Source organism: Cervus canadensis, chromosome 2, assembly GCF_019320065.1.
Source record: "Cervus canadensis isolate Bull #8, Minnesota chromosome 2, ASM1932006v1, whole genome shotgun sequence".
NCBI lineage: Eukaryota > Metazoa > Chordata > Mammalia > Artiodactyla > Cervidae > Cervus > Cervus canadensis.
Window position 1 is genome coordinate 106,454,184 of NC_057387.1, and position 24,726 is coordinate 106,478,909.

The 24,726-nt window shown below is 48.8% G+C and overlaps 1 protein-coding gene across 2 annotated transcripts in view; it reads left to right on the top strand.

Annotated features, from left to right (window-relative positions):
* Positions 1 to 24,726, top strand: part of CSMD2 (CUB and Sushi multiple domains 2) — a 679,919-nt gene that overhangs the window by 349,735 nt on the left and 305,458 nt on the right. For both annotated transcript variants that reach the window (XM_043461986.1, XM_043461987.1), the window contains exons 7-9: positions 12,268 to 12,345; positions 17,512 to 17,599; positions 18,591 to 18,715. In XM_043461986.1, the coding sequence (XP_043317921.1) occupies positions 12,268 to 12,345; positions 17,512 to 17,599; positions 18,591 to 18,715 (291 nt within the window). The remainder of the gene's footprint in view (positions 1 to 12,267; positions 12,346 to 17,511; positions 17,600 to 18,590; positions 18,716 to 24,726) is intronic.

Genomic DNA, 24,726 nt, shown 5'->3' on the forward strand with positions numbered 1-24,726 from the left:
CTTACTGCGTGGCTGTAACTGAAGAAGGTTTAGTGAAGGGTCCAACTACAAAGAGGAGGGTGAGATTAAAGGAACCCAGAGCAATGATGAGGTCCCCAGGGAATAAATAGCCGAGAGGCTGTTACCACACTAGGGGAAGGGCCAGGGAAGGGGGAGTAGGAGCTGGAGCCATTGAAGAGGGGCTGCCTGGCAGAACTGAGGCTGACCACTGCCAACCTCTAGGGCAGGAGGGGCTGCTGGGAATCTGTAACCAGTGCAGGAGGGGAGCCCAGGAATCAATAACCAGATCTTGCCCTTCTCTCCATCATATCTGCTGTGCTTCCCATCTGCCAGCCCAATAGGAAAGCAGGATCAAGGGAACAGAGGGCCTGCCCTGCTCTGCTCGGTGCCCTAGGCAGCAGGCCAGCTGGACTGGCAGGCTTCCTGGTTCTCTAGCTGTCCACAGAGGTCCGGCTCCGGGGCACGGGACAGGGCGGAGAAGAATGGGCCTAGGGAGTCATCCGCACAGGACCAGCCTCACCCGTGCTCGGCTTTATGGCCTTAGACTCTCAAGGGATGTAGGGCCTTGAGAGCTAGTAATTCCCAACTCCTGTATCTGTGGAGGTTTTGTCCCAGAGAAACAAACAAGAAAATTAAAATAAATAAATGTAACTCACCTACAACACAGCACATTCCCTTCTTATCTCAGTCGCATCAGAATTTAGGGCTGTTCACGGCCACACACAATTCTAACCAAAACCGCATGGTAACAGAGGATCTGAGTTCTAGGCTTGTGCTGCCTGGAGCTGACTGTGGGAAGGTGGGCAGCTATATTTCGTTTTTAAGAAATGTGTCCCTTGTGACACTATCGTGACCCTACCACGTGACATCACAGAAAGATCAACTTGACTGGACCAGTCTCTGCTCTCAAAGAGAGCAGGTTAAAAAGAGGAACAGACGTGAGTCTGTAGCTTCTGGGCCGTATGAGAAGAGCTATAATTGAGGCCTGATGAAAGGTTCTGGGAGTGGATAAAGGAGCAATTCATGTTGTTGGAGACACTTAAGGAAAGCCAGACTTCAGTGTGAGTCTCAAAAAGAGGCCAGACAGACAATGGGAAGAAGCCTTCCAGGTAGAGCTCAAGCAAGAACATGAAAGTGCTAAGTCTCCGGAACCACAAATATCTGTGTGTGTCTATAGCACAGGTCAGCGGACCACAGCCTGCAGGCCAGACTCAGCTCTCTGCTTGTTTTCATGTGGTCTTCAAGGTAAAAGTGGGTTTTACACTTCTTTTTATTTTAATAATTTTTTAAAATCTGGCCATATCACGTGGCACACAGGATCTTAGTTCCCTGACCCAGCGATCAAACCCACACATCCTGTATTGGAAGCACGGAGTCTTAACCACTGGACCACCAGGGGAGTTCCCACATTTTTAAATAGTTGAAGAAAAAAATTGGAAGAAGAACATTTCATAACACACGAAAATTATAAGAAATTCAAATTTTAGCGTCCATAAATGAAAGGTTATTGGAACTCAGTTACACTCATTAATAGACAAATTTTCCATGACTGCTTGAGTGCTGCCGGAGTCGGGTAGTTTGCAACTGAGATGAGGCATTTTACAGAAAACATTTGCTGACCTAGAGCAAAGTCTGCAGTCGTGAGCTGTGATGGGCACCTAGAGTTATGAGGCTGGAAAGTGAGGTAGGCAGTCACATCATGTCATAAAAAGCTGCAGTAACGCTGGGCTTCATCCCAGAGTGGTGCTTGTGAGCGTGTCCGACTCTTTATGACCCCATGGACTCTAGGCTGCCAGGCTCCTCTGTCCATGGGATTCTCCAGGCAAGAGTACTGCAGTGGCTTGCCATCTCCTGCTCTAGGGGATCTTCCAGGCCCAGGGATCAAACCCAGGTCTCTTGCCTCTCCTGCATTGGTAGGCGGATTCTTTCTATAGGGGGAAGCCCCCCATAGTGGTGAGAGGTTGATCAGAAGTTTTAACAAGAGTGGAGAGATGATCACATTTTCATTTTCGAAAAATCTTTGCTCTAGAATGAAAATAATGGGAGACAGCTACGAGTTTTTGGAGGATGAGAACTTGACAAGGATTTACCTGGTGGTCCAGTGGTGAAGACTCTGCACTCCCAATGCAGGGGGAACAAGTTCAAACCCTGAATGGAGAACTAAGATCCTGCAATGCCTCATGGCATGGCCAAAAAAAATTTTTTTTTCAAAGATGACAGTGAATATCCAGAGTTTAGGCAGAAGCAGTAGGAGATGGAGAAGGGGAGACAGACCAGAAGAGATCCTTCTGTGATCAACCACCCTGGACTCAGTACATGTCAGGTTTGGGAGTGAGAGGGGATGGGGGAAAGAAGATGAATGAGTCAGAGATGAATCTTAGGTTTTTATCTTGAGTAAGTGAGTAAAATAAGTGACAATATTAACCAAGATGGTCCCTGGCAGAGGCAGATGGGGGACGGAGTTTGCTTGGGATGCATTGATTCTGGGGTAGTGTGGGATGCCAGGGTTTGGGAGACTATCTGATAGACAGTTGTCTCTTCTGTCAATCTGTAGCTCAGAGAAGAAGGGTCTTGGCTAGAGAAAAGGATATAAAAGCTTCCAGGCAAAGTAGAGGCTGAGGTCACCAATCCCATCTTAAGGCATGAGTCCTCCCATGCATGTAACAGGAAAGAAGTGGGTCAAAAGAATGGACTTTCAAAGTGGGTTCCTTGGAGACCATGGGGTTCTCCCAGCAGCTGTTTTGCAAAGGGCTGAGCAGGTGGAATTTCCACCCCAACTTCAGCTAAAGCAGTCCCTCTTTGATCTATTTGTAGAGGCATGTACCTAAGCAGGTTGAAATAAGTTCCTCTATCTAAAGTATTTGGCAAGCCCAGGAGTTGAGGTTCTATAAAATTCCTTCCTGTTCTGGAAGAGCACTGAGACTGTGTCATCAAACCCTCTGTCTCCAGGTGAGGATATTTCCAGTCCTTCTCATTGTTTCCTTGGTTGTTTTGTTTTTGGTGTTTTGTTTTTTTTTTTTTTTTAAGCCTACAAGGAATGACAGTGAGAAGAGCCTTTCTTAAATGCCCCCGGTGGCTGCTGATCACAAGGGGTGAGGGGCTACCCTGGAGGGAAGGCAACCCCCTTCACTTTTGCTTTCCTCATTTGAAGAGGGAACAGTCATTTTAACCCTGCAAGGTGACTAGCAGTGAAAGGAGCTCCTGGTAAAATATCTGACACTTGGCAGGCGCTCTTGAAATGGGAACACGAAGCTTCCTACCCTATCCATCACCTTGACCCCTGTTATGTGGGAAACCCTCGTGCGATGAGAGTGAGCTGGCGGCGCTGGCTCCTTTTTGCACGTGTCCCCCTCGCTGCTGCTCTGACCTGATGATAATCCTCAAGTGACTGTGCCTCCCTGCAGCCAGATCCTAGCCTGCCCCGCTGTTCCTCTCACCGCCCCTCTCAAGTCCACCCTAGTGACTGCGAGACTGGAAGGTTTTCTGCTCTCTAGAAGTCCTGTGCTGAGTCTCAATTGCCTGCCCAAGAAACATTTCCATTTGAGAACGATTGGCATTTACTGAGATGCTGGAGGCTTTTTATGGTAACAGGCTGAAGCTTCTGATTTTCACAGGGACACACTGAGTTTTTGCTTGTGTCCGATCCACAGTCCCGGGCCAGTGCTTCAGGCACCCTGTGATCCAAGCTCCGACTTATTTGCTCTATTCTTGTCGGCCCCCTGAACTGCTGCTGGACCCTTAGTGGCTTCATTTCCAAGTTTAGGCCTCTGGGGTCCTCAGCATGAATCTCAGGATCCCAGAGACTGAGTACCCACAAAGCCAAGCTCCTGAGTTCAATCAATAGTGAGCCTAGACTGAAAAGTGGGCGTGAACACACGTGCGACACCCCCTCGCCTTGCCAGGCTTCAAGTGTCACCCCTTCCTTTTTCCAGAAATGAATTCAAAGCACAGATTCTGTTAACAGTGGGTCATTCATCCGCTCAGTCATCACACTGTTTTTGGAAACCTTCTACGCGCCTGGCTCTGTGTCTGCCCCAGGATGCGGACATAGGAGCCCATGCGGCAGATTTGCTAGAACCAGATCTGACGGGGCCGTGTAATGAGGGTTTCAGCGGAGGTCCAAGTGGAGCCTGGAGACGGCACTGACTTCTCCCTGAGACACAGAGACAGAGAGAAGGCAGCCTCTGACCGAGATGGAGCCAAGAAGAGAAGAGGAGAAAGGATGTTCTGGGGAGACACGACAGCATCACAAAGGCGGCTAAAAGCAATAACCCATGGCCGTGATTCCCTTAAACATCCGTCTTCCGGTCATCTCCTCCAGCTGACTTCTGGGAAGTCACTCATGAAGATGGCTGCACAGCCCATTATTAATAGCAAAGCATGAATCTATTCTAAGTTCTTTTCCCATTTATCTTCTTAGAGAGTATTGAGCAGAGTTCCCTGTGCCACAAAATAGGGTTAGGGTTAGATACACGTGTGTGTGTAACAGTCACTTTGCTATACACCTGAAACTAACATAACATTGTTAATTATACTCCAATCTAAAATAAAAATGTTTTAAAAATAGCAAAGCACTCTCCTAGGAATTAGAACACGCCCCCTCTTACACTGCCACCTGTAAACCATGGGCCACCCCAATGCTGTCCCCCTTCTACTATGCCAGAGTCCTTCTCTACTTTAGGAGTTCAGCAGCATGGTGAGTTTTGCTGTGTTAACCAAGAAACTGAACCGGCAGCGCCCAACAGAGCACTGCTTACAGTCTGAGTTGGGTTGATGATTCCTTTTCCCACCATATTTAAGAAATCACCCCGCTTTGGAGGGACCCTGCAAAAATTTCTCAGCTATCCATTATCCTTCAGCACCTGTGTTCTTAGCAGTGGTCACTGCCAGAGTTTTCAGGGATGTTTTAATGATTTCGATGCCAGTTTTTTGCCCTTTACTTAGCTGGCGCAGTGAATCCAAGCCTGGAACGCACTGAAGCAAAGCACCCAGGTGATGCCTTTGTCAACAGCAGCTCTTGCGGCATTCAGAGCACCGGGGACTATTTCCATCCTCTTCCACGTCACTTCTTCCAGCAATCTTCAGCAGAGTTACTCCACCTGAAGTTTTGCCAGATGTTCACTTCATTTTTCTTTATCCTGGTCACTGATAGTAACATTCTAAATGCTCAGTGAGTCTTTAAATATGTTGCTCAATTTGAATATTGCCACCTTTTCCTTGCAAGAATCACCTTTGGTCACAATAACCTCTTCACCTTTTCCTAGGTCATGAAGCAAAACATCATAAAGACTGAGGGTTCAGCTCACTTTTCCAAATACTGTACCATCAGTAGCAGCAGCTTTGTTGGGTTCATTCTGTGACACCGAAACTTGAAGCTCCAGTTCAGTTCAGTCGCTCAGTCATGTCCGACTCTTTATGACCCCATGGACTGCAGCACGCCAGGCTACCCTATCCATCACCAACTTCTGGAGCTTGCTCAAACTCATATCCATTGAGTCAGTGATGCCATCCAACCATCTCATCCTGTCATCTCCTCCTCCTGCCTTCAATCTTTCCCAGCATCAGGGTCTTTTCAAATGAGTCAGTTCTTTGCATTAGGTGGCGAAAGTATTGGAGCTTCAGCTTCAGCATCAGTCCTTCCAATGAATATTCAGGACTGAATTCCTTAAGATTGACTGGTTTGACCTCCATGCTGTCCAAGGCACTCAAAAGAGTCTTCTTCAACACCACATTTCAAAAGCATCAATTCTTCAGTGCTCAGCTTTCTTTATGGTCCAACTCTCACATCCATATATGGCTACTGGAAAAACCATAGCTTTGACTAGACGAATCTTTCTTTGTTGGCAAAGTAATGTCTCTGCTTTTTAATATGCTGTCTAGGTTGGTCATAGCTTTTCTTCCAAGAAGCAGGCGGCTTTTAATTTCACGGCTGCCATCACCATCTGCAGTGATTTTGGAGCCCAAGAAAATAAAGTCTGTCACTGTTTCCATTGTTTCCTCATCTATTTGCCATGAAGTGATGGGACCGGATGCCATGATCTTCATTACTTAAAAATGGAAATCTGGTACTCCTCTGCTGGTCCGGTGCTAAGACCCTACACTCTCAATGCAGAGGGCCTGGGTTCAATCCCTCGTCAGGGAACTAGATCCCACATGCAACAACTAAGAGTTCACTTACATCTTCACCAAAGTTTGTATCTTTGGCATTAATCTTGGTGAGATGAAGAGCCAGTGTGCCAGACCCTGGCTTGGTCTAGCCAAGGACAGTGAGTAGTGAAAGCATTTCTGCAGGGCGATGATGGCCAGCCCAGCCTGGAGCTTGGGCTGTTATAACCCCAAAGTCAACTTTCATCCTATTTCAAATGAGTGTACTGAGGGTGTTTTCAGTGGTTATAACCAAAGACTCACTGGGCATTGGCAGTTTCCAAAGTGAACATGATGGACTGGACATTGGAAACCACCAGTATCCTGGAATCCCCGTTTCCTAACTTTTGATGTATAGGTCCAGTAGGGAGATAGGGAACCTTAATTCTTGTGCCTTCAATTCCTAATTCAGCATTCAGTGTTTTCCTGTCCTCTGTGGTAAGCACACCCTTTGAACCTCTGTGGTTACATCAGAAATTCTGTTGCTGGTCTCTGTCTTCATTTGTAGAAATTGTGGCAAATGGAGCAGTCTCTCCAGGGTTTATCAAGGTTTGGGCTGCTTCTTTAGCTCAACAGTTTACAGTGTCCGCACACAGCATCACACCTTTCCTGATTTCCACCGGATTGGCACCTTTGCTAACCCCGAAGCCTTCCAGGGCAATCAAGCATGCCAATGCACTCTCATTGGTGGTGCCATCCCAGCTTATTCATTTGTGTGTTGGCAGCATCATGATCAAATCTGATGTGATAGTTTTACATTTATCCTTTAAGTCTGTTGACCTGGCAACAGATACCTCATCTTTTGTTACTTTTAAGTGTCCCCAGCCCTGTTCTGTAATCATTCTCTTCCTACTGTTCTTCATAGTAAGGATTTCCCCACCTGCCAGAAGGTCTACACCTTGAAGCATTAGGCCTTAGGCATCTTCACCAAATTTTGTATCTTTGGCATGAGTCTCAGTGAAATCAAGAGCCAGTGTGCCAGACCCTGGCTTTGTCTAGTAAAGGACAGTGAGTCCTGAAAACATTTCTGCAGGGCGCTGGTGGCCAGGCATCGAGGCAGGCCCTCAGTGAGAAGGGAGTGTAGAACACAGGATGCATACCCGAGTTTCCAAAGTGGTGATCAAATTTCCATTTCTTAAAAAAATTATGGCCTGTCGGCAGGTCACATTGTTTTTTATATGTTTATTTATTTATTTGGCTATGCTGGGTCTTAGTTGCAGCACACAGGAGCTTTAGCTGAAGCATGGGAACTCTTAGTTGTTTGGGATCTAGTTCCCTGACTAGGGATCGAACCCAGGTCCCCTGCATTGAGGGCACAGAGTCTTAGCCACTGGACCACCAGGGGAGTCTCAGATTTCCATCTTTAAGTAACCTTTTTTAAGATGGGCTAGAGACAGTGACTCAGTGAACAAAAACCAAGCAGAAAAGGCTGTGTTTAGGGCTGGAGTGGCTTAGAAGGATACACATTGGAGATATTTTCTGAGGTTGAATGGGCTGGATTTAATGTGGATGAAGGGATGGTGCAGCCAGCAGGACAGCCAGGTGCTGGGGGAAGGCGAGTGGTTGGGTGAGTGCAGGGGCTCCCTGTTGTCTGAATGCGCTGGAATGAGAAGCCATATATTCCATGTACTTCTGGGTTCCTAGAGCCGTGGTGGCAGATTAGGCCACCCTCCGCTGTCTCCTTCCCCAGCAGGTGCTTGTCTCCCACTAGTTCAGCCCAATAACTGATGCTAAGACTCGAGCGGCATTTGTATTGCCAGATTCTTCTAGCTAAATGTGTACCATGTGTCCCGCTAACCTTTACAACAGCGGGAAAAATGTCTAGTAATTAACCAGAATATGAAGGATGAAAGGAGCCGCCTAGCAGCCTCCTGCAGTCATTATCGTTCAGAGGAGATGAATGTACCTACTAAGATTTCCATCAACCAGTTAAAGCCAGCACTTTTCTCTTGGGAGTCCTGACTCCGTTCACATAGAGTACACACACAGGTATAAGTGGGAATTATATTTGTATGTGAATGTCTGTAGCCATGCATACACAGGGGCACAGAGGTGTTCTCCTGGGTACGCTGGTTGTAAACACAGATATGCACGGATGTGTGGCGTGCATATGTGCACTGGGGCTGTGTGTTCAAGTGTCCCTGGGACCAAGGAGCCGGCTCCAGGCTCTCCTTTGTCTCCATTTCACCAATGATGATAGAATCTCCTTGATAGACCAGTGCTTCAACGTTATGTCATAGGTGCTACGCTAGTGGGCGCTATAACGAATGAATGTTTGAACAAGACCAAATGCACCCCAGAAATTCTCCAGGTCCTTGCTGTTCTGCCTTTGGGTTTTGATTCGATCTGTCAGCAGTGGAGACCTAGAGAGAAGAGCACCCTTGTTCTCTGATCCTTCACACTAGGTCTTCCCTAGTCTGTCCAGCTAGTTCATTCAGTCAGCCACCGCTCACTTGGTCAGGCTGAGACAGATTAGCTGTCCATAATTCAGGGTGTACCTGCTTCCCTTGGCTTGTCCCAAAACTGTGACTCCACCATATGGAGGTGGTTTCTGGAGGCTAAGATCCCTGGTGACGTGGATCTTGTCGAGTGGTATCCCCCAGCCAGGTTCCTTTCCTGACCCGTTCTTCGGTTCTGGCGATGGCTTGGGCCACCTATTGACGCCACCTCCCCAGATCTGGGCCAGGGCCAGCTGGGCCTGGACATACGTTTTTTGAGAGGTTGTATTGTTGGTGTGAGGAACCTCTGCTTGAGCTGCAGCCCCTGCACTTCCCAAGCTTACGTGGGAGGCCCACTGACTGTGTGAGTGACCCAGCCTCTCAGACCTGGCTCAGACGGGCAGAGGGTCCCAAAGTTTGTATAAGGAGCTCCCTCTAGCTTTTCAGGTTCCTTCTTCACAGGTTCTTGCCATCACTTTAACAAACCATCCCGTGGCGAGTAGCAAGACAGACGAGAGGAGGAGTGGAGTAAGTTCCTGATGCAACGTGTGATGGAGTCACCCAGTGACTATAAGCACTGATGTATCAAGTTAGACAGTCTTTCTTGGAGAGGACCAGTAGAGAGGATGGACATGGGTTGCCCTCTGGGGCCTGGAGGTGGGGAAGGGGCAGGAGCCTCTTTCTCAATGCAACCTGGAGAAGAGAGGAAGAGGGCTCCCCCTTCGACACCCCACATGTCCACCTGCATCTCAAGGTCCCCCTTCAGCAGCTACAAGGAAAACTCAAGCAGTGTTTGCCCTGGGAAAGGCATCCTCGGGGCACTGGCTCCCTTCTCCTCCCCCTCCTCCAGTGGACTCTAGAACCTGAAATTAGGAGCCTAGGAAGACTGACTTGCCTCCTCCTCCTTCCCCAGATGCCCTGAGCCATCTCTGCAGACCTGCCCCCAGACGGGCTGCCCTTTATCATAGAGACCCCTCTCCCCACCCCTGCCCAGTGCTAAGACCACTTCTCTTCTCCTGTGTGTGTGCATGCTAAGTCACTTCAGTCGTGTCCGACTCTTTGTGACCCCATGGACTGTAGCCCGCCAGGCTCCTCTGTCCATGGGATTCTCCAGGCAAGAGTACTGGAGTGGGTTGCCACGCCCTCCTCCAGGGGATCTTCCCCACCCAGGGATCAAACCTGCGCCTCCTAGTCTGCTGCATTGGCAGGCGGGTTCTTTACCACTAGCGCCACCTGGGGAGCCCCTCCTATTTTCTTAGGGATGTTGAATCAGAGGACATTTTTCCCCTGCTGCAATGTTATTAGCTAGGCTTGAATAATGCATGTTTCCCTACTAATACGCTCTGTTTGATAATGGACCCACGTTAGTGTTCATTGGAAATTTTCCTGCTGGATACACATGGAGAGTAATGCACATTTATAAAAAGAATTTGAATGCATGTTGAGAAGCGGTGACTCTGTGGTAGTAACTGAATTTTATCAGGCATTCAGCTTAGACAGCAGCTAGCCAGGATACCAACCTTTGAGGAGCTTTTTAATATATGCAGATCAGGGATGAGCAGGGGGGTGGGGGCTGCTGGGAGGTGGCCCCCCTTGCACACCTGATCACTATGGGCTTTAGTTCCAGTATTGCCATGTTATCTCAGGCACAGAGTGAACCCCTGAGTCTCCAAGGGCTGAGCTGGGGAGGGGGCAGATGCTGAAGAAGGTTGACCATGCCCTTGGCATAACTTTGGGGACAGGTCATATGAAAAGATGCTGCGGTCCCACCAAGAGCAAAGCTGCCTCCTGGCTATGTGACCCACTGTAAGTCACTTAAACCACTGGGAACCCCAATTTTATTATTGATCCAGTATATATAATAACTACCAGTCAGGGTTGTTGAACATGTAAGGACCAAATGAAATGATTATTGAGGGCCCAGTATGGACAAGGCGCTGTTCTCAGCATTGAGGACACAGCAATGAAAAAAACAGAAATCTCTGTCTTCATGGAGCTTACATTGCAACATAGAGTGACAAAAGCCATTAAGAAAATGATATATATTATAGAAAGTTAGGCATAAAGTCCCTATCTTTAGGGAAGGGAATAGGGAGAAATGGGTTTGGAGGTATAGTTTAAGTGAGTGGTCAAAGAAGGCCTCCAGGAGAAAGTAGTGTTTGCTTCAGAGGCTTCAGGGAGAAAAGGGAGCAAGTCATGAAGATATCTGGGGAAGAGCCTTCCAGGGAACTGGCAGGCTGGAGCGAGCAGCTGTTGTATTATTGGAACATCAGAGGGGCGCTTGCAGCCGGAGAAGAGTGATGAAGGTGGAAGATGGGGTCAGAGAGGTCTCAGAGAGGGCCGATTAGTCCAGGCAGGCCCTTTAAAAGACTTTGGCTTTTACTGTAGAAGAGTTGGGCTGTCCCTAAAGAGTTTTGAGCAGAGATGTAATTTGGTCTGACTTCTGTTTTAACAAGATCCCTCTGGATCTCGTGTTGAGAATAGATTAGATGGGGGCAAGCGTGGAAGATAGAAGACCATAGCGACAAGAGGAAAAGTCTCGGAGATCTGAACCAGGGAGATAGATATGCAGACTGCATTGGGGATATATTTGGAAGTTTGCTGATAGATCGTGTATGGGTGCAAGAGAAAGAGAGAGGTCAGTGATGCTGATTTAAGTTCTAAGGCCCTCAGTCCAGGGCCTGGTACGTAGGAAGTGACAGTCACAGTTGTTACCACTGCTGGTACCAGTCAGAGCAGAGCTGAGCCGTCTGGTGGGGGTTGTCTGGAATTCAAGAGAAAAACCAAGCCATATAATCAGAGACAGGATGAAGCCTGGGCAACCAGCAGAATGCCTTGGGTGCACAGGGGTACTGAGACCCAAAGGAGATTGATGGATTCAGAGGAATGACCTTTAAAATTGTGGAGTTCTGGCTCTGGGGCTATTTGTGTGCTATTTGGCCAAGTCCTAATGAGCTATGGACTGGACTCAGTATTTGATCAAAAGCAATTCAATCCATCAGGCCACCACCTGTGCCAGTAACCATCCCTAGGGACCTACCAGACTCAACTGCCACTGCCCACAAGGTTGGCCGGTATGGGCTGGGCTTGGCCAGGCAGGTTGGCTCTGCTCCTCATGTTCTCATCCTCCTGGGGCCAGCCATGTCTCCTCCCAGGGATGGCTGAGATTCAAGTGAGCACACCTAATCTGTCAAGTACCCTACAAGTCTTTGGACATGTCAAGGCCTCCATAATGACCAAACCCAAAGTCACAGGGTGATGAGATACACTCCACCTCTTTAGCAGGAAGGACTACAGTCACACTACAGTGGGTGTGGATACAGCGAGGATGACGACCTGGGGACCTAATCCAATGTCTGGTTCAGAAATTGGTCAGACTGGATCAGGTGAGCAGAACTACAGAGGGCAGGCTGCAGGGCTTCCAATGTCGATGCTCACTGCCAGTTTGCAAGTAGATCACCCTGGCTGCCTCCCCCAGAGTGCCAGCCTCTATAGCACCTCTTCCTCCATGTTTGAGACCCTGTTGCACTTGAACCCTACCCTTTGCATATCTCTGCACAGAGGGGCTTCTAACTGTGACCCACCATGGGATGTCCCAAGCTAAGAGGGATCATTCTAGAGGGACCTATCCCCAGTCCCAGATGAAAACTTAACCGGATTTTTCTTTCCTTCACCTCTTTTCTAGTCAAGAAGCAAATTGAGTTGAAGTCTCGAGGCGTGAAGCTGATGCCCAGCAAAGACAACAGCCAGAAGACATCTGTGTGTAAGTGTCCGCCTTGCTGAGCCTCTTGCTTGAGGTCAGACCCGCCAGCGCTGTGACTGCAGGGAAGCCAGATGATGCTGCAACCCGGGTCCCTTCAGCCCGGCTTCCCGCTGCCCGGGTCTGCGCATGCACACACTGACCTCATGGCCAGTGAGCGGCCCGGGGCCTGCCCTTTGTCTTCTCGAGTTCCTCCTCCCATCCCCTCCTGCCTCTTCTTTCTCCCTCACTTCCCATTCTAACTACAGTCCAGGGAGTCATTACTGCTACATTTCTTTCTTTATTTTTCCTTTTGAATCACTTCCACCTGCTAAAACAATCCTTTTTCTGGCTCCTTGTCTAGGAGTCAGTGAATGCCAGCTGGGATACTGGAGGCTTCAGGGCCCTGATTCCAGCCCCCAAGGCAAGATTGGGAAGGGGAGAGAGGGGAATTCCTAGAACCTTCCACCACAGTCTATGGACCTGGCTGGGCAAAGAGTGGACTAGAGGGTGGCATCTTGAGCGGACGGGGTGGTGCTGGGGGCTCTCTGCTTAGACACCGGGTGGATTCTATCCTTGAGCACATGTTCCTGCCGTTGGCGTTTGAAAGATCAAAAGGGTGATGTCTAATGCTGGGGAATGGTCTGGAATGTCATTGTACCAGAAGAACCTGATCAGAGCCTGTGCTAAGGGGGCTTTTGATCTAGAGCATAGGAAGGTTTTCTGGAAGATTCTGGGCCACTCCAGGAGGCTGGACTTGAAAGCAGAGCAGATTTTTCCAAGAAACACTCCTTTTTCATCCTGGAAATAGAGATGAGGAGCCTTCCTTGGCCCCTCAGAACCTGGCCTTCTGGTCTACCTCCTCCCTCCCTTTGCCTGTTCGTCTCATGCCTTTCTTTCTCTCCCCCACTTTGCACCTCCACTGTCCTCCTTCCTTCCACCTTCCTTTCTTTCTTCTCCCTTCACCCAGTCTGCTTCCCCATCTCTTTCTCTCTATTTCTGCTCCCTGCTGAACCCCTCCATTTCTCTTTCACCTCCACATGCTCACTTTTCCTGTGATGCTAGAAGTACTTGCTGGAGAGAGGTGGAGAATGGCCATGGGTGGTTCTAGAGCTCCATGCTTTGGTGGCAGGGAGCAGGGGGAGAGGCAGTTTGGTCCCAACGTCCTGACAAAACCGAGCCTTCCTGTGACTTTTCTCTAGTCTTTCAAGTCCTCCAATTGGAGACGGACACCACTCCTCACCCCGGGATATGATTGTGTCTGGTCACCCTGCCACAAGGGGACTGGGTGGCAGAGGGCAGCCAGGAGGCCCTGCTTCTGCGCTTGACTAGGGGGCTGAGGGAAGGAGCAGAGGGTCAGGTCAAGGGTTGGCAGAGAAGACTCGAGACACGGGCTGGGCCTGCATAAGCTCTTTCTTTCTGCAGCCACAGAGGACCAGAGGATCCAAGGCAGGCCTTGAGTCCACAGACAAACTTTAAGGAAATTGCTCTGATTTGGGGAGCAAGTTTTTATCCCAGTTGTATCCTTGGGTAACCATGTTACCCCAGGTACTAAACTAGCGCCTTGGTTTCCACATCTGTAAAATGGGGCTGCAAAACCCTCCTTTCCCCCTAAGGATGCTGTGAGATCTGAGATGGGCCTTCCAGACCCAGGACTTCAGGAGGTCTATGAACTCGCAAGGAAATCACATATGATGTTGTGGGTGCATTTTGGGATGGCAGGGAAGGGTCTGTGATTTTCATTAGTTCTCAGAGGTGCCCAAAACTACCTCCTAAAGAAGAAGAAATCCTATTTTAATAAAATAATGCAAAAGCTCTTTTAAAAAAATATGATTCTCGACGACAAGGTACTGCTTTCCTTTGAGACTCTCTCAGAGACGGATGGGTGTGTGACTTGAGCTGCCATGGATGCAGGTCCCCTAGTGTGTGCAGGGCTCTGGCCCTTTGTGTTCTGCCCAGGTTCCCTGTGGACAGATGTTCTGAACTTCAGGGGAGGAGTGGGCCATACCTACATCTCCTAGATCCTACTTGCTGCCTTCATCAGAGAGTCTGTGGGCACACTGAACCCCCGGCCATTGGTTCTCACCACCCACGCACCTGTGCCTTCCTTCCCTTTTGGTGGAAGGCATCGTCTTTCTGAGTGTGTTGTGGCTTCTTCTTCATCATAGAGACTGGGGCACAGATCACCTTCCCAGCTTTTCTCTCTGTAGCCAACAGCAAATTCATGCTACAAGCACCAGGGGCTGATTTTCAGTAGGCAGGGGAGGCTGGAACTCAGGAGAGAGGGGGAAAGCTTTTCACCTCTGTAATTTGGACACTAAACTGGTGGCTGGGATTTGGGTTTGCTTGTTTCTGGGGAGCCTTGAAGTCTCATGTAGGGATGCTGTAGACCTGCTCAGTCCTTCCAGAAAGAGAGAGCACTGGTTGGGGGGAAGGTGCAGAGGGAAAGGAGGGGGCTGATCACAGCTGGGCTCACAATTTCCCGCATGGCACCTGAGGCTTATTTCGGGCTAGCTGACTGAAGGGGTTGCATTAGGGTTTGCTTCACATGTTAGGGGCTGTGGGGTGGGGGGTGGGCTTCACCATGACCTCGGCTCTGCCGTCCAGCCACATCCTCATCTGTCAGCCTCAGCTCTGCTCGCTGGGTGGTGTCAGTACTGAACAAGAGGGCGAGAGGAGGCAAGAACCTGTACTGCATGTGGAATGTGCTGGAAGGTGGCGGGTGGTTCCCAGGCAGCAGGGACTTGGGGATGAGAGTGACTGGTGTGCAGGGTGGAAGAGGCAGGGCCTAAAGAATGTGGGCACTTAACTCAGAAGCCCTCCGGAGGGATGGATCGGTGGTGAGGCCACCTTGCCAGCAGATGAACCGGCAAGTACAGCTCCAGGGCTTCCCTCTCTCTCCTGCCCCCTGGGGATCCAAGATCCTTTCTCTTGCCTTTCCCCTAATTATAAAACAGGAGACTCTAGGAAACAAGGGCTTGCTCTGCTTTTGGAGATGACACTTCCATGGTATTAGTCCAGCCTGAAGGGTCCTGGTCTGAGGGGATGGTGATGCGGCTCAGCTGAGGATGTAAAAGCTTTGGAAGTGGAGGTTTGGTGGGGAAGGAGGTGGGAGCCGGGGACAAGCGGCCAGTGGGAGCGACTGGCTTTAAGCTGGCAATGTGGGATGTTGGAGAAAAGGAGGCTGCCCAGGAGGCCTCGTGCTCATCGCCCCACAACCAGGAGGGTATCCGGTCTCTGGCTTGAGCATGCAGTCTGTCCAGTCGCCAAGGTTACCTTGGCCAGCCACGCCCTGGACTACTTGGAGATTTGAACAGGTTTCTAACTCTAAAAATGAGCTTCAAAATCAGGCCTGAAATGAAATTAAATGAGTCAAAAGTGGAACTCCCCCCTGCCCCACTTCCATCACTTATGTGCATCCTCACAGGCCCCCGGGCCAGGAAGGCCCCTGCCTCCTCTCCCCATGCCCTACTCTGCCATGAGCCCTGATGACTCTTTCTTTGCCACATACATTCCCATCACTTCATGTCTGTCCCCACTCTCAGGTTCTTGCTGTCCTTTACCTGAACACACACAAAACTTCCTAATTCATTTTTCAGTAACTGCCCTCCTCCTGAGCAACCCAGTTCTTACAATACCCTTCTCCACTCAGGTCTCTTCCCATCTTCTTTAGGGTCAGACTCGAGTTCCTTCAAAGTCTGACCTCTGTGACCTCACTCTCACTCTTCCAGGCCATTCACTACCCTCCCTCCTTTCCCGGCACACAGAACAACTCGCAGTTCTGTTTCTATGCCTCCTCCTTGCTCCCCAGGCCCATCTGTTTGCCTGAAATGCCATTTCTTTGTCAGCATGTGTCTAAATTCTACTATCTCAGAAAATCCATGTTAAATGCCACCTCCTCCAGGCAGCCTTCCCTGCTTCTCTCAGGAATATGAGATAGGTCCTCTCTCTGAACCTCCTTGTAGCTGCATCTTTCATCACCCTCCCCTTTGTGGTTCCGTAGTTTCTTTCCATAGTTCATCTCTTCACTGGGTTTGGAACTCCTTGAAGACAGTGAAGTGATCATATCTGATATCTGACATTGACATCTCCCACCGTATCCAAGTAGGGTCTTGTATACAGTAGGAGCTCACTGAATGCATGTTGTGTACCATGTGCAGGAGTGAGTGGGTGAGTGAGTGATGGAGCATATTGCTCATATGATGGGATATTGAGTGGGTGGGAGGATAATGGACCAACTCAGAGAACATTGCTCCAGACTCCCCATCACCCTAGAGGTGGTTGTATTGATTGTGGGGTCTGTGAGGGCTTGATTGGAACTCCAGTTCCTGGTCATTGTCAAGGCCAGGACTCCAGAGGTGCGAGGGAGCTCTCGTCTTGCAGCATCTCAAGAACAGTGAACTACAGGGGCCTGAGAGTTTCCACCTTCTCCACTGGAGACAGGAGAAAACTGATTTTTGTGTGCATCCGCCGCCTTTACCAAGCTTCTCCTTTAGCCGAGAGGACGCGCATGTGGCTTTTTAAAAACAGAACTCTGGTGTTGGCAACCGTGAGGGCATCACAGCGCCTGCCAGAACCACCGCAGGTGCCACCTCAGTGCTCCGGGTCGAGAACGCTCTGGTTACCACTTACTCTGTGTTGAGAACTGTCTGGTGGGAAGAGGTTTCTCAGCAGGTTTCTCTCCCATGTTTTAGCTCAAGTCTCTGCTTTGAACTTCAGACTGCAGCTTTCTCTTACATTCTTTACCGTTTCTGACCACGCATCCACCTTTTATTTAACTTTCTTTGAGTCATTTCTCCATTGGGGGCGAGGTTGGGGGACTCATCTCATCTAGAGTCGCCATCAGCAGATTGGAAGGATGGGGGAGGTCACCGGGGGCTGTGGACTCTCCACCTCTGGTCGCCGGTCTGGGGCAAGGGGATGGTGTGGTTGTTGGGTTGGGGTGCCTCTGAGCCCACATGCTCTTGATGAATTTCACTTGGACTTGGCTCCCAAAGGAATTTGTCAAAAGCAGCTCCCCATCTGCACACTCAGGAAACCCAAGCCCCGTAGACCCCAGCAGCCCCACAGGCCCGAGCAGAGCCGGGCCTCCTGCTGTCTCAGCGTCCACCTCCCGTCCTGAGACCCGGCCCCAGCGGGTGCCTTCCTGTGACTACCCATCTCTGTATGTGCTGTTTTTTTGCCTTGTAGTAACTCAGGTTGGTGTGTCCCAAGGGCATAATATGTGTCCAGACCCTGGCATACCTGAAAGGGGCAAAAGACTAGGCTCGGATTTCAGGTAAGATCTGTTTGGAAACGTTCTGATTGTAGGAAGGGGGGCGGATGGCCTGGCTTGGGGGTCAGACAGGAGCTGGCCTTCCTGGAGATGGGCTAGCGAGGAGCGTGTGCATATAGGCTCACTTCCTGGAGAAGAGCTTTGCCTTTAACATTCTCTCTCATCCAGTCTTGGGAATAGTGCCCACACCTTCAGGGAGAGGGGAGGGCTGTAGACTGCCAGTGTCACCCGGCAGACCTATACCCGGGGTAAGAAGGGCCACCATCATCAGTAATGATGTGCCAGCAGGCAGCTCACACTGCCGATCATCTCAGAGACCCCAGGGCACTGAGATGGTACCTTTTGTAAAGTTTCTAACTAACGAAGCATCTCCTCATAATCGTCCAGTTTCATGAAAATTTCTGGGTGTCATCCACCCACTCCTAGCTGTCCTAATTGATGCTTATCTCAGAGGACTGCTGTTTTGCTCACAAAGTCACCTTTTTAACGCAGTCCTAAAAGCTGCTGCAGCTGCATGTCGCTTCAGTCGTGTCCGACTCTGTGCGACCCCATAGACGGCAGCCCACCAGCCTCCCCCGTCCCTGGGATTCTCCAGGCAAGAACACTGGAGTGGGTTGCCATTTCCTTTTCCGGTGCATGAAAGTGAAAAGTGAAAGTGAAGTCGCTCAGTCGTGTCTGACTCTTAGCGACCCCATGGACTGCAGCCTACCAGGCTCCTCGGTCCATGGGATTTTCCAGGCAAGAGTACTGGACTGGGGTGCCATTGCTTTCTCTGATCCTAAAAGCAAATGGTACCAAAAAAAAAAAAACAGAGAGAGAGAGATGAAGAGCAGGTATCCCTTCCAATGAAGGTTTTAAGTGGTAAACAGTGGAGCAGAGATTAAGGGCCAGGAGAGAAATAAAGTTTGGCGTGGTGTTCTTTACGGAACTAGGAAGGATTCGGGAGGGCTGGGAGGCCCGGGGCTGGGGCTCACAGACACGCCTTGTCTCCCAGGTTAGGATCCAGTGTCCAGTTCACCTGCAACGAGGGCTATGACCTGCAAGGGTCCAAGCGGATCACCTGTATGAAAGTCAGCGACATGTTTGCCGCCTGGAGCGACCACAGGCCGGTCTGCCGAGGTAAGCACGTCCCTGGAAAGGGAGGCTGGCCAACAAACCGGGCAGGGCGTGGGGAATGGAGCCCAGCTCCTGATACTAGGGTCCTGGCTCTCATCTGGACTGGCTCACCTCCCTCTCGCTGCTCTCCAGGCCCCAGGTTCTGCACCCATTGACCAATGAAATCAACACATTTATTTGGCACCTCCTTTGTACCCTATAGGCCTATAGAGGAGCAGGAGATACAGAGGTGGGGGAGAGAGGCGTGGTCCCCGCCTTGCCTGGACCTGACAGTCTAGTTGGCAGTCATACATGAGCAGGCTCCTGGCCCACTGCACCAAGACGTTACAGCTACACCTAGATGCGAAGGGAAGTCAGCGTGTATCATGTCACCTGGAATCCCTCCATCAGAGCACGTAGCCATCCTCAACCTCTTTCAGTGCCTTTGTTTCTTCTCACATACTCAGCAATAAACAGACCTTTCACCTCTGAGAGAATCCTCCGAGCTCTGCAGGGGTAACATGCACCAGGGCCTCACACTACTCTCTGTGGGATTCTTCCAGCCCCACACCTGAACATCTTGTCCTCAAGGGTCTTGCCATCCCAGGAATCACAAGCACCAAATCTGGGCTGGCTGAGTTCCCCTCTCACACATGATCTTAAAATAGCAGACCTGAGTGTATTTCTTCTTTGGGGCAGGACAGCAGCTGCTTCTAGAGTAGAGAAGCCCCTGGCCTCCTCACCCAGGGCTCCACTAGACAGCTTTTCTTGTCCCGCACTGCATGCATCTCTCTTCTTCCATTGTTCATACACAGGACCAGGACTCAAGGGTTCTGGGTGCAAGCGTAAGGAATCACTCTAGAGTTTGTGAACACGGACAACAGTTGCTCCTTTGCATACCCCCTTGGAAGAGAAAGTGTGCTGGCTGCTCAGACTACATTCCTAATCTTTCCAGTTTAAGGAGATCCTTTGCCTCTCTCCAGGCACATGCATGAAAATGAAATTCATGCAGAGTAAGATGGGGTCTGGGATGAGAACTTAGATCACTGCTACCCTGAGCAATGGGCAATTTGGAGCTGAGACCCACTCTCTTTTTTTACTATGTTGATAAGAGCTCTGGAATCGGGTCATGAAAATCTCTCAAATAAGGCTTAGATGTATTCATGGTCACTCAGCTTTGGGGTGGCTGCGATCCACCATTCTTATTGTGCCTTGCACCCTGACTGATTTTAGTTATTTCAAAAATTCCACTTAGCTGATTTTTTTCTAAAAACTCAAACAAAAGAAGAATCCTTGGATATTGCTCTCAGCTTTGCCACCAACTGGCCACAGGCAATTCAGCAAAGCCCCTATTTTCCCTGGGCTTATTTTTTTCATTTGTAAATGTAGATCATGGCTCCTACCTGACCCATCTTGTTCTAAGGTGAAGATCAAATGGAGTTGTGGATACGGAAACACTTTATGAATTGGGAAGTGCTGGACAAGAAAACAAACATCCTTGTACTAGAGGAACGTCTCTATAGAGCAAGGACATCTGTTTTGTTCACTGCCTAGAATAGGACTGGGCACATAGTAGGTGCCCAGTGGCATGTGTTGAATGGATGACTGAATAAATGAATAATTGAATAGCACAACACTCCATTTCCAGGGAACTGAGACACCCGCTGAGTAGACAGGCATAGAATCAAGTCTGAGGATCAAGGGACCCTTTGACAGTCAGTCATTTCAGAATTCCTTCTGAGGAGCCAGAACAGCAATGCCTTCAGGCAGTGGTGGGATCTGATCTCTCCCCAAGACCTGTTCATTGGAGGCAGGTTGTTCTCTTAGTAACAGTGGGTGTTTACACCCGTAAGCCCAGGGTGGGGGAGAGCCGGTGATTCAGAAGAAAGTTCACAGCCGAGTAACGTGCTCATCTTTTCCTCCAGACGTGTTGTGTGCCCCAGTCAAGCCCCTCCAGTGATTTTTGACCCCCTGGATTCTGCATTCTCTGCCGCATTATTGACTAAGCATCAGGCCAAGCTTTTTCACATCCATTCCCATCCCATCCTCTATCCCTGGGAAGTGGGGGGAAATCCCAGAAAATAGAGCCACACAAAATTGGGTGCAAATCCAGTCATCACCATTGTTTAACTGGGTATCCTTGGGCCCATCTCTTCACCTCTCTGAATCTCTTTTCTTTGGCTAAAAGGCAGTGATTGATGGAAGCATATACACTACCATTTGTAGAATAGATAGCCAATGGGAATTTGCAGTATGATTCAGGGAACTCAATCCAGGGCTCTGTAACAACCTAGAAGGGTGTGAAGGGGTGGGAGGTGGGAGGGAAGTTCAAGAGGAAGGGGACATATGTATACCTATGGCTAATTCATGATGATGTATGGCAGAAACCAAACCAATATTGTAAAGCAATTACCCTTCAATTAAAAATAAAATTAAAAAAATAAATAAAAAGTAGTGATTTTAGAGCACCGCTTTACAGTATTACCATGGCAGTGAACATGCAAGACCTAATTTAGAAATGAACCCAGCGGATCTGTGAGTCTGTGTGCATGCATGTTTAGTTTTTGTTTTGGGATATAGCTTCCCCATGCCTTGGAGTGCACCCGCAGCCTCTAGTGGCCCCAGATCTCTTATGGGTCCCAGATCTCTCACCGTCCTGTCCAATCACACACCTTGGGAGGCAACCAGACTTTGAAAGTGAAAGTGAAGGCGAAAGTCGCTCAGCTGTGTCCGACACTTTGCGACCCCTGGGACTATACAGTCCATGGAATTCTCCAGGCCAGAATACTGGAGTGGGTCGCCGTTCCCTTCTCCAGGGGATCTTCCCAACCCAAGGGTTGGAGGCGCATTCTTTACCATCTGAGCCACCAGAGAAGCCCACCTAGACTTTGATCTTAGAGCCCTACTCTGCCACCTGTTACCTTGCTGACTCTGGGCAGGTTTCTTCATCTTTTGAAGCCACAGGGCCTTCATCTGTGAACTGGGGAAACAAAACCTCCATTGCCTAGTGCTTGCGAGATTTAAACAAGCCATTTTATAGAAAGTGACCAGCGCCAGCTGTAGTGGAGAGGGGCTTCTAGAGCACGTTCACCTTCCTGTCACTCTCTCCTTCTTTCCTTCTTTCCCAAGGTCATTGTGAGGGAGGAAGAAAGCAGCAGAGGTTCCTGAGTTTGAACTTGGATAATCTGTCCTGGTCTTCCCTGAAAACCAAAGGCTGTGATAGATCTTAAATTCAAGGGTCCTTTAATTTTGGCAGTTTTGAATGTTTTTCATTTAAAATGTCTTATTTTTAACTAGTCAGAATTACTTTAGCCCAGTTGGTAAAGAATCTGCCTGCAATGCAGGAGACCCCCGGTAGATCCGCTGGAGAAGGGATAGGCTACCCACTCCAGTATTCTTGGACTTCCCTTGTGGGACCGCAAAGAGTTGGACACGACTGAGCAATTTTGACTTTCACTATTCTACAAGTGATTTTTTTTTAATGGAGAGTTTAGGTGAAGCCCGCTTTAAAAATAGAAAGGGACAAGACTGTGAATTCCATGATAACTCTACTAATAAGCAGGTTACCAAAAGACCACAGTCTGAAAAGTATTCACCACCACACATAGTGATATTATTTTTCGCCTAATGCATTTAAAATATGATTTGATTTTAAGCATTCATTTTCCACACAATTAATTCTACTAAAACATGGGGCTCGGCAAATGATAGGTTCTCAGCAAATGTTTGCGGACAACCTGAATGAATCAGTGATTGAAATGAATGAACAATGTGGAACTGTGCCCTCATTTTGGAATTTGAAATTAAGAATTCATAGGCCTTATTTTTTTCTTGCCCTCTGACCAGAGGAAATAAGCTTCTCAGTTGACTACTAGAAAATTTTGATCATCCAAAGGAGATTGAGGACAACATGAAATGATGTTATACCGTTATACTAATTCAGTTCAGGCCAGAGACAGCTTTATAATATAGGGTTTGTCAAACTTATTTTACATATGGAACCCAGTATTTTCTTTATTTCTTTAGCTTTTTACTTTATGTTGGAGTATAGCCAATTAGCAATGTTGTGATAGTTTGAGGTGGACAGTGAAGGAACTCAGCCATACATATCCATGTATCCATTTTCCCCCAAACTCCCCTCCCATCCAGGCTGCCATGTAAGATTGAGCAGAGTTCCCTGTGCTATACAGTCGGTCCTTGTTGGTTATCCATTTTAAATATAGCAGTGTGTACGGGTTGAATTAAATGCATGAAAATTACGGGTAATCATCTTTCTTCCTGGATCAGCTTCCTGGGCTTCCCCTTTAAACGTTAATGTTGTTCAGAATTCTTTCTTCATCCCCCTCCCCTCCTCTCTCTTCCCCCCTTCCGTCTCCCCTCCTGCATGTCACCCCTCCTCTGTCATTATTCTCTGCTGGGTGATGTACTGACTGCACTAGAGTACGTGTCCCATTATTCCCTGCGTCCCTGACCCATACATATATACTCATGTTTAAAAATTCCATTTATTAAGCTATTTATACTTGTATGAAGCAGTACAATAAGCATTTTTCATAATTTCTTTAAAAGGAAAGAGGCAATATCCATATTTTATGTTTAGTTCAAGCTTGGAATGGTCTGCCAGCTTGCCCAAGGACACAAAGCTAATCTTTTGAACTGGAATTCCACTGCTGACCAAAGGCCCATACTTCTACTTGAAAAATGCACCTGGACACCAATTCAGAGTCAACACACTAGATGGAATCGCATAGAACAACTGCCCCTACACACACTTTTTGGTAACCTTTATTTTGATCTCAGAGACTTTCCTATAGCTCAAATGGAGCTGCCTGCCATGCAGGAGACCAGGGTTCGATCCCTGGATCAGGAAGATCTTCTGGATAAGAAAATGGCAGTCCTCTCCAGTATTCATGGCTGTAGAATCCCATGGACATAAAAGCCTGGAGGGCTATAGTCTGTGGGGTCGCAAAGAGTCAGACCCCACTGAGCGACTAACACACGTTTTGATCTCATTGTGAACTCACAGAAAATTTGCAAAAACTATGCAAAATTTTGTATATTCTTTGCACAGATTTAAACAACTACTTTTAGGGAGTTATTGGATAAGATGAATCAGTCAGAGTACTGGAGAAGAGCCAGAGGTCTCATGGGAGCCAGTGAATGTAAGTTTCACAGAGAGAGAAGAGTCAGTGCGGTCAGACGCTTTAGAAAGGTCAAATACAACAAAAACCTGAAGGCAGCCCCTGGGGTTAAGTGGCTCAACTAAGTGGTGGGTGCTTGAAGTTGCCCTGTAAGGAACCATCGAGGAAGCAGAACAAAGACAAGGGAGAAGACCCACTTGGACCAAAGCTTCCATTACGATGGCAAATCATGAATCTCTCTGTGGTGGTACCACAATTCTCCTGCAGCCCCATGGCACCCAGGATTAGGAATGAACAAGAATGAATAAGGATGGACAAGAGAATTCATCAAAGGCAGATAGGAGAGTGTGATGGGAACTGCTGGAGAGGGTCTTGCGGTTCAGGCTAAGTAGTGAGAAGGGTCGGGAGGGGATGGAGAGATGGGGAGAAATGAGCGAGCCCGGAGTCTGGAGAGACAAAGGATTTAGGACACCAGGGGGTGCATTGAGACCAAAGTTACTCTGCTGGATGAGTCAGCAGCAAGGGAAGGAACCAGGTGATGGAGTTTAAGATCTCACAGATGGACTCTCCTGGGTCCCAGAACAGCAGGCTCCGGATATGATAGGAACATGGTTGGTCTTCGGCAGGAGCACCTGATCTCAGGAGGAAGGGCTGACCTCTGAAAAGTGAAGGAACCATTCTTCTGTTGGGACCAAAAGGAAGAAGAAGAGAACGTAAGCAGACTTAAGCAGATGGGATTGCAGACCTGAGAAACAGGGCACCCCTGCCCAATGTCCTCTGCTTCACCCACAAAAACTGAAGCAAGGCCATCGCTTGAGTGTAAGGGGAGGTGAGGGGAAGGGCGAGAGGTCAAAGGGACATGCAAGCGGCATGAAAGGGCTTTGAACAGAGTGG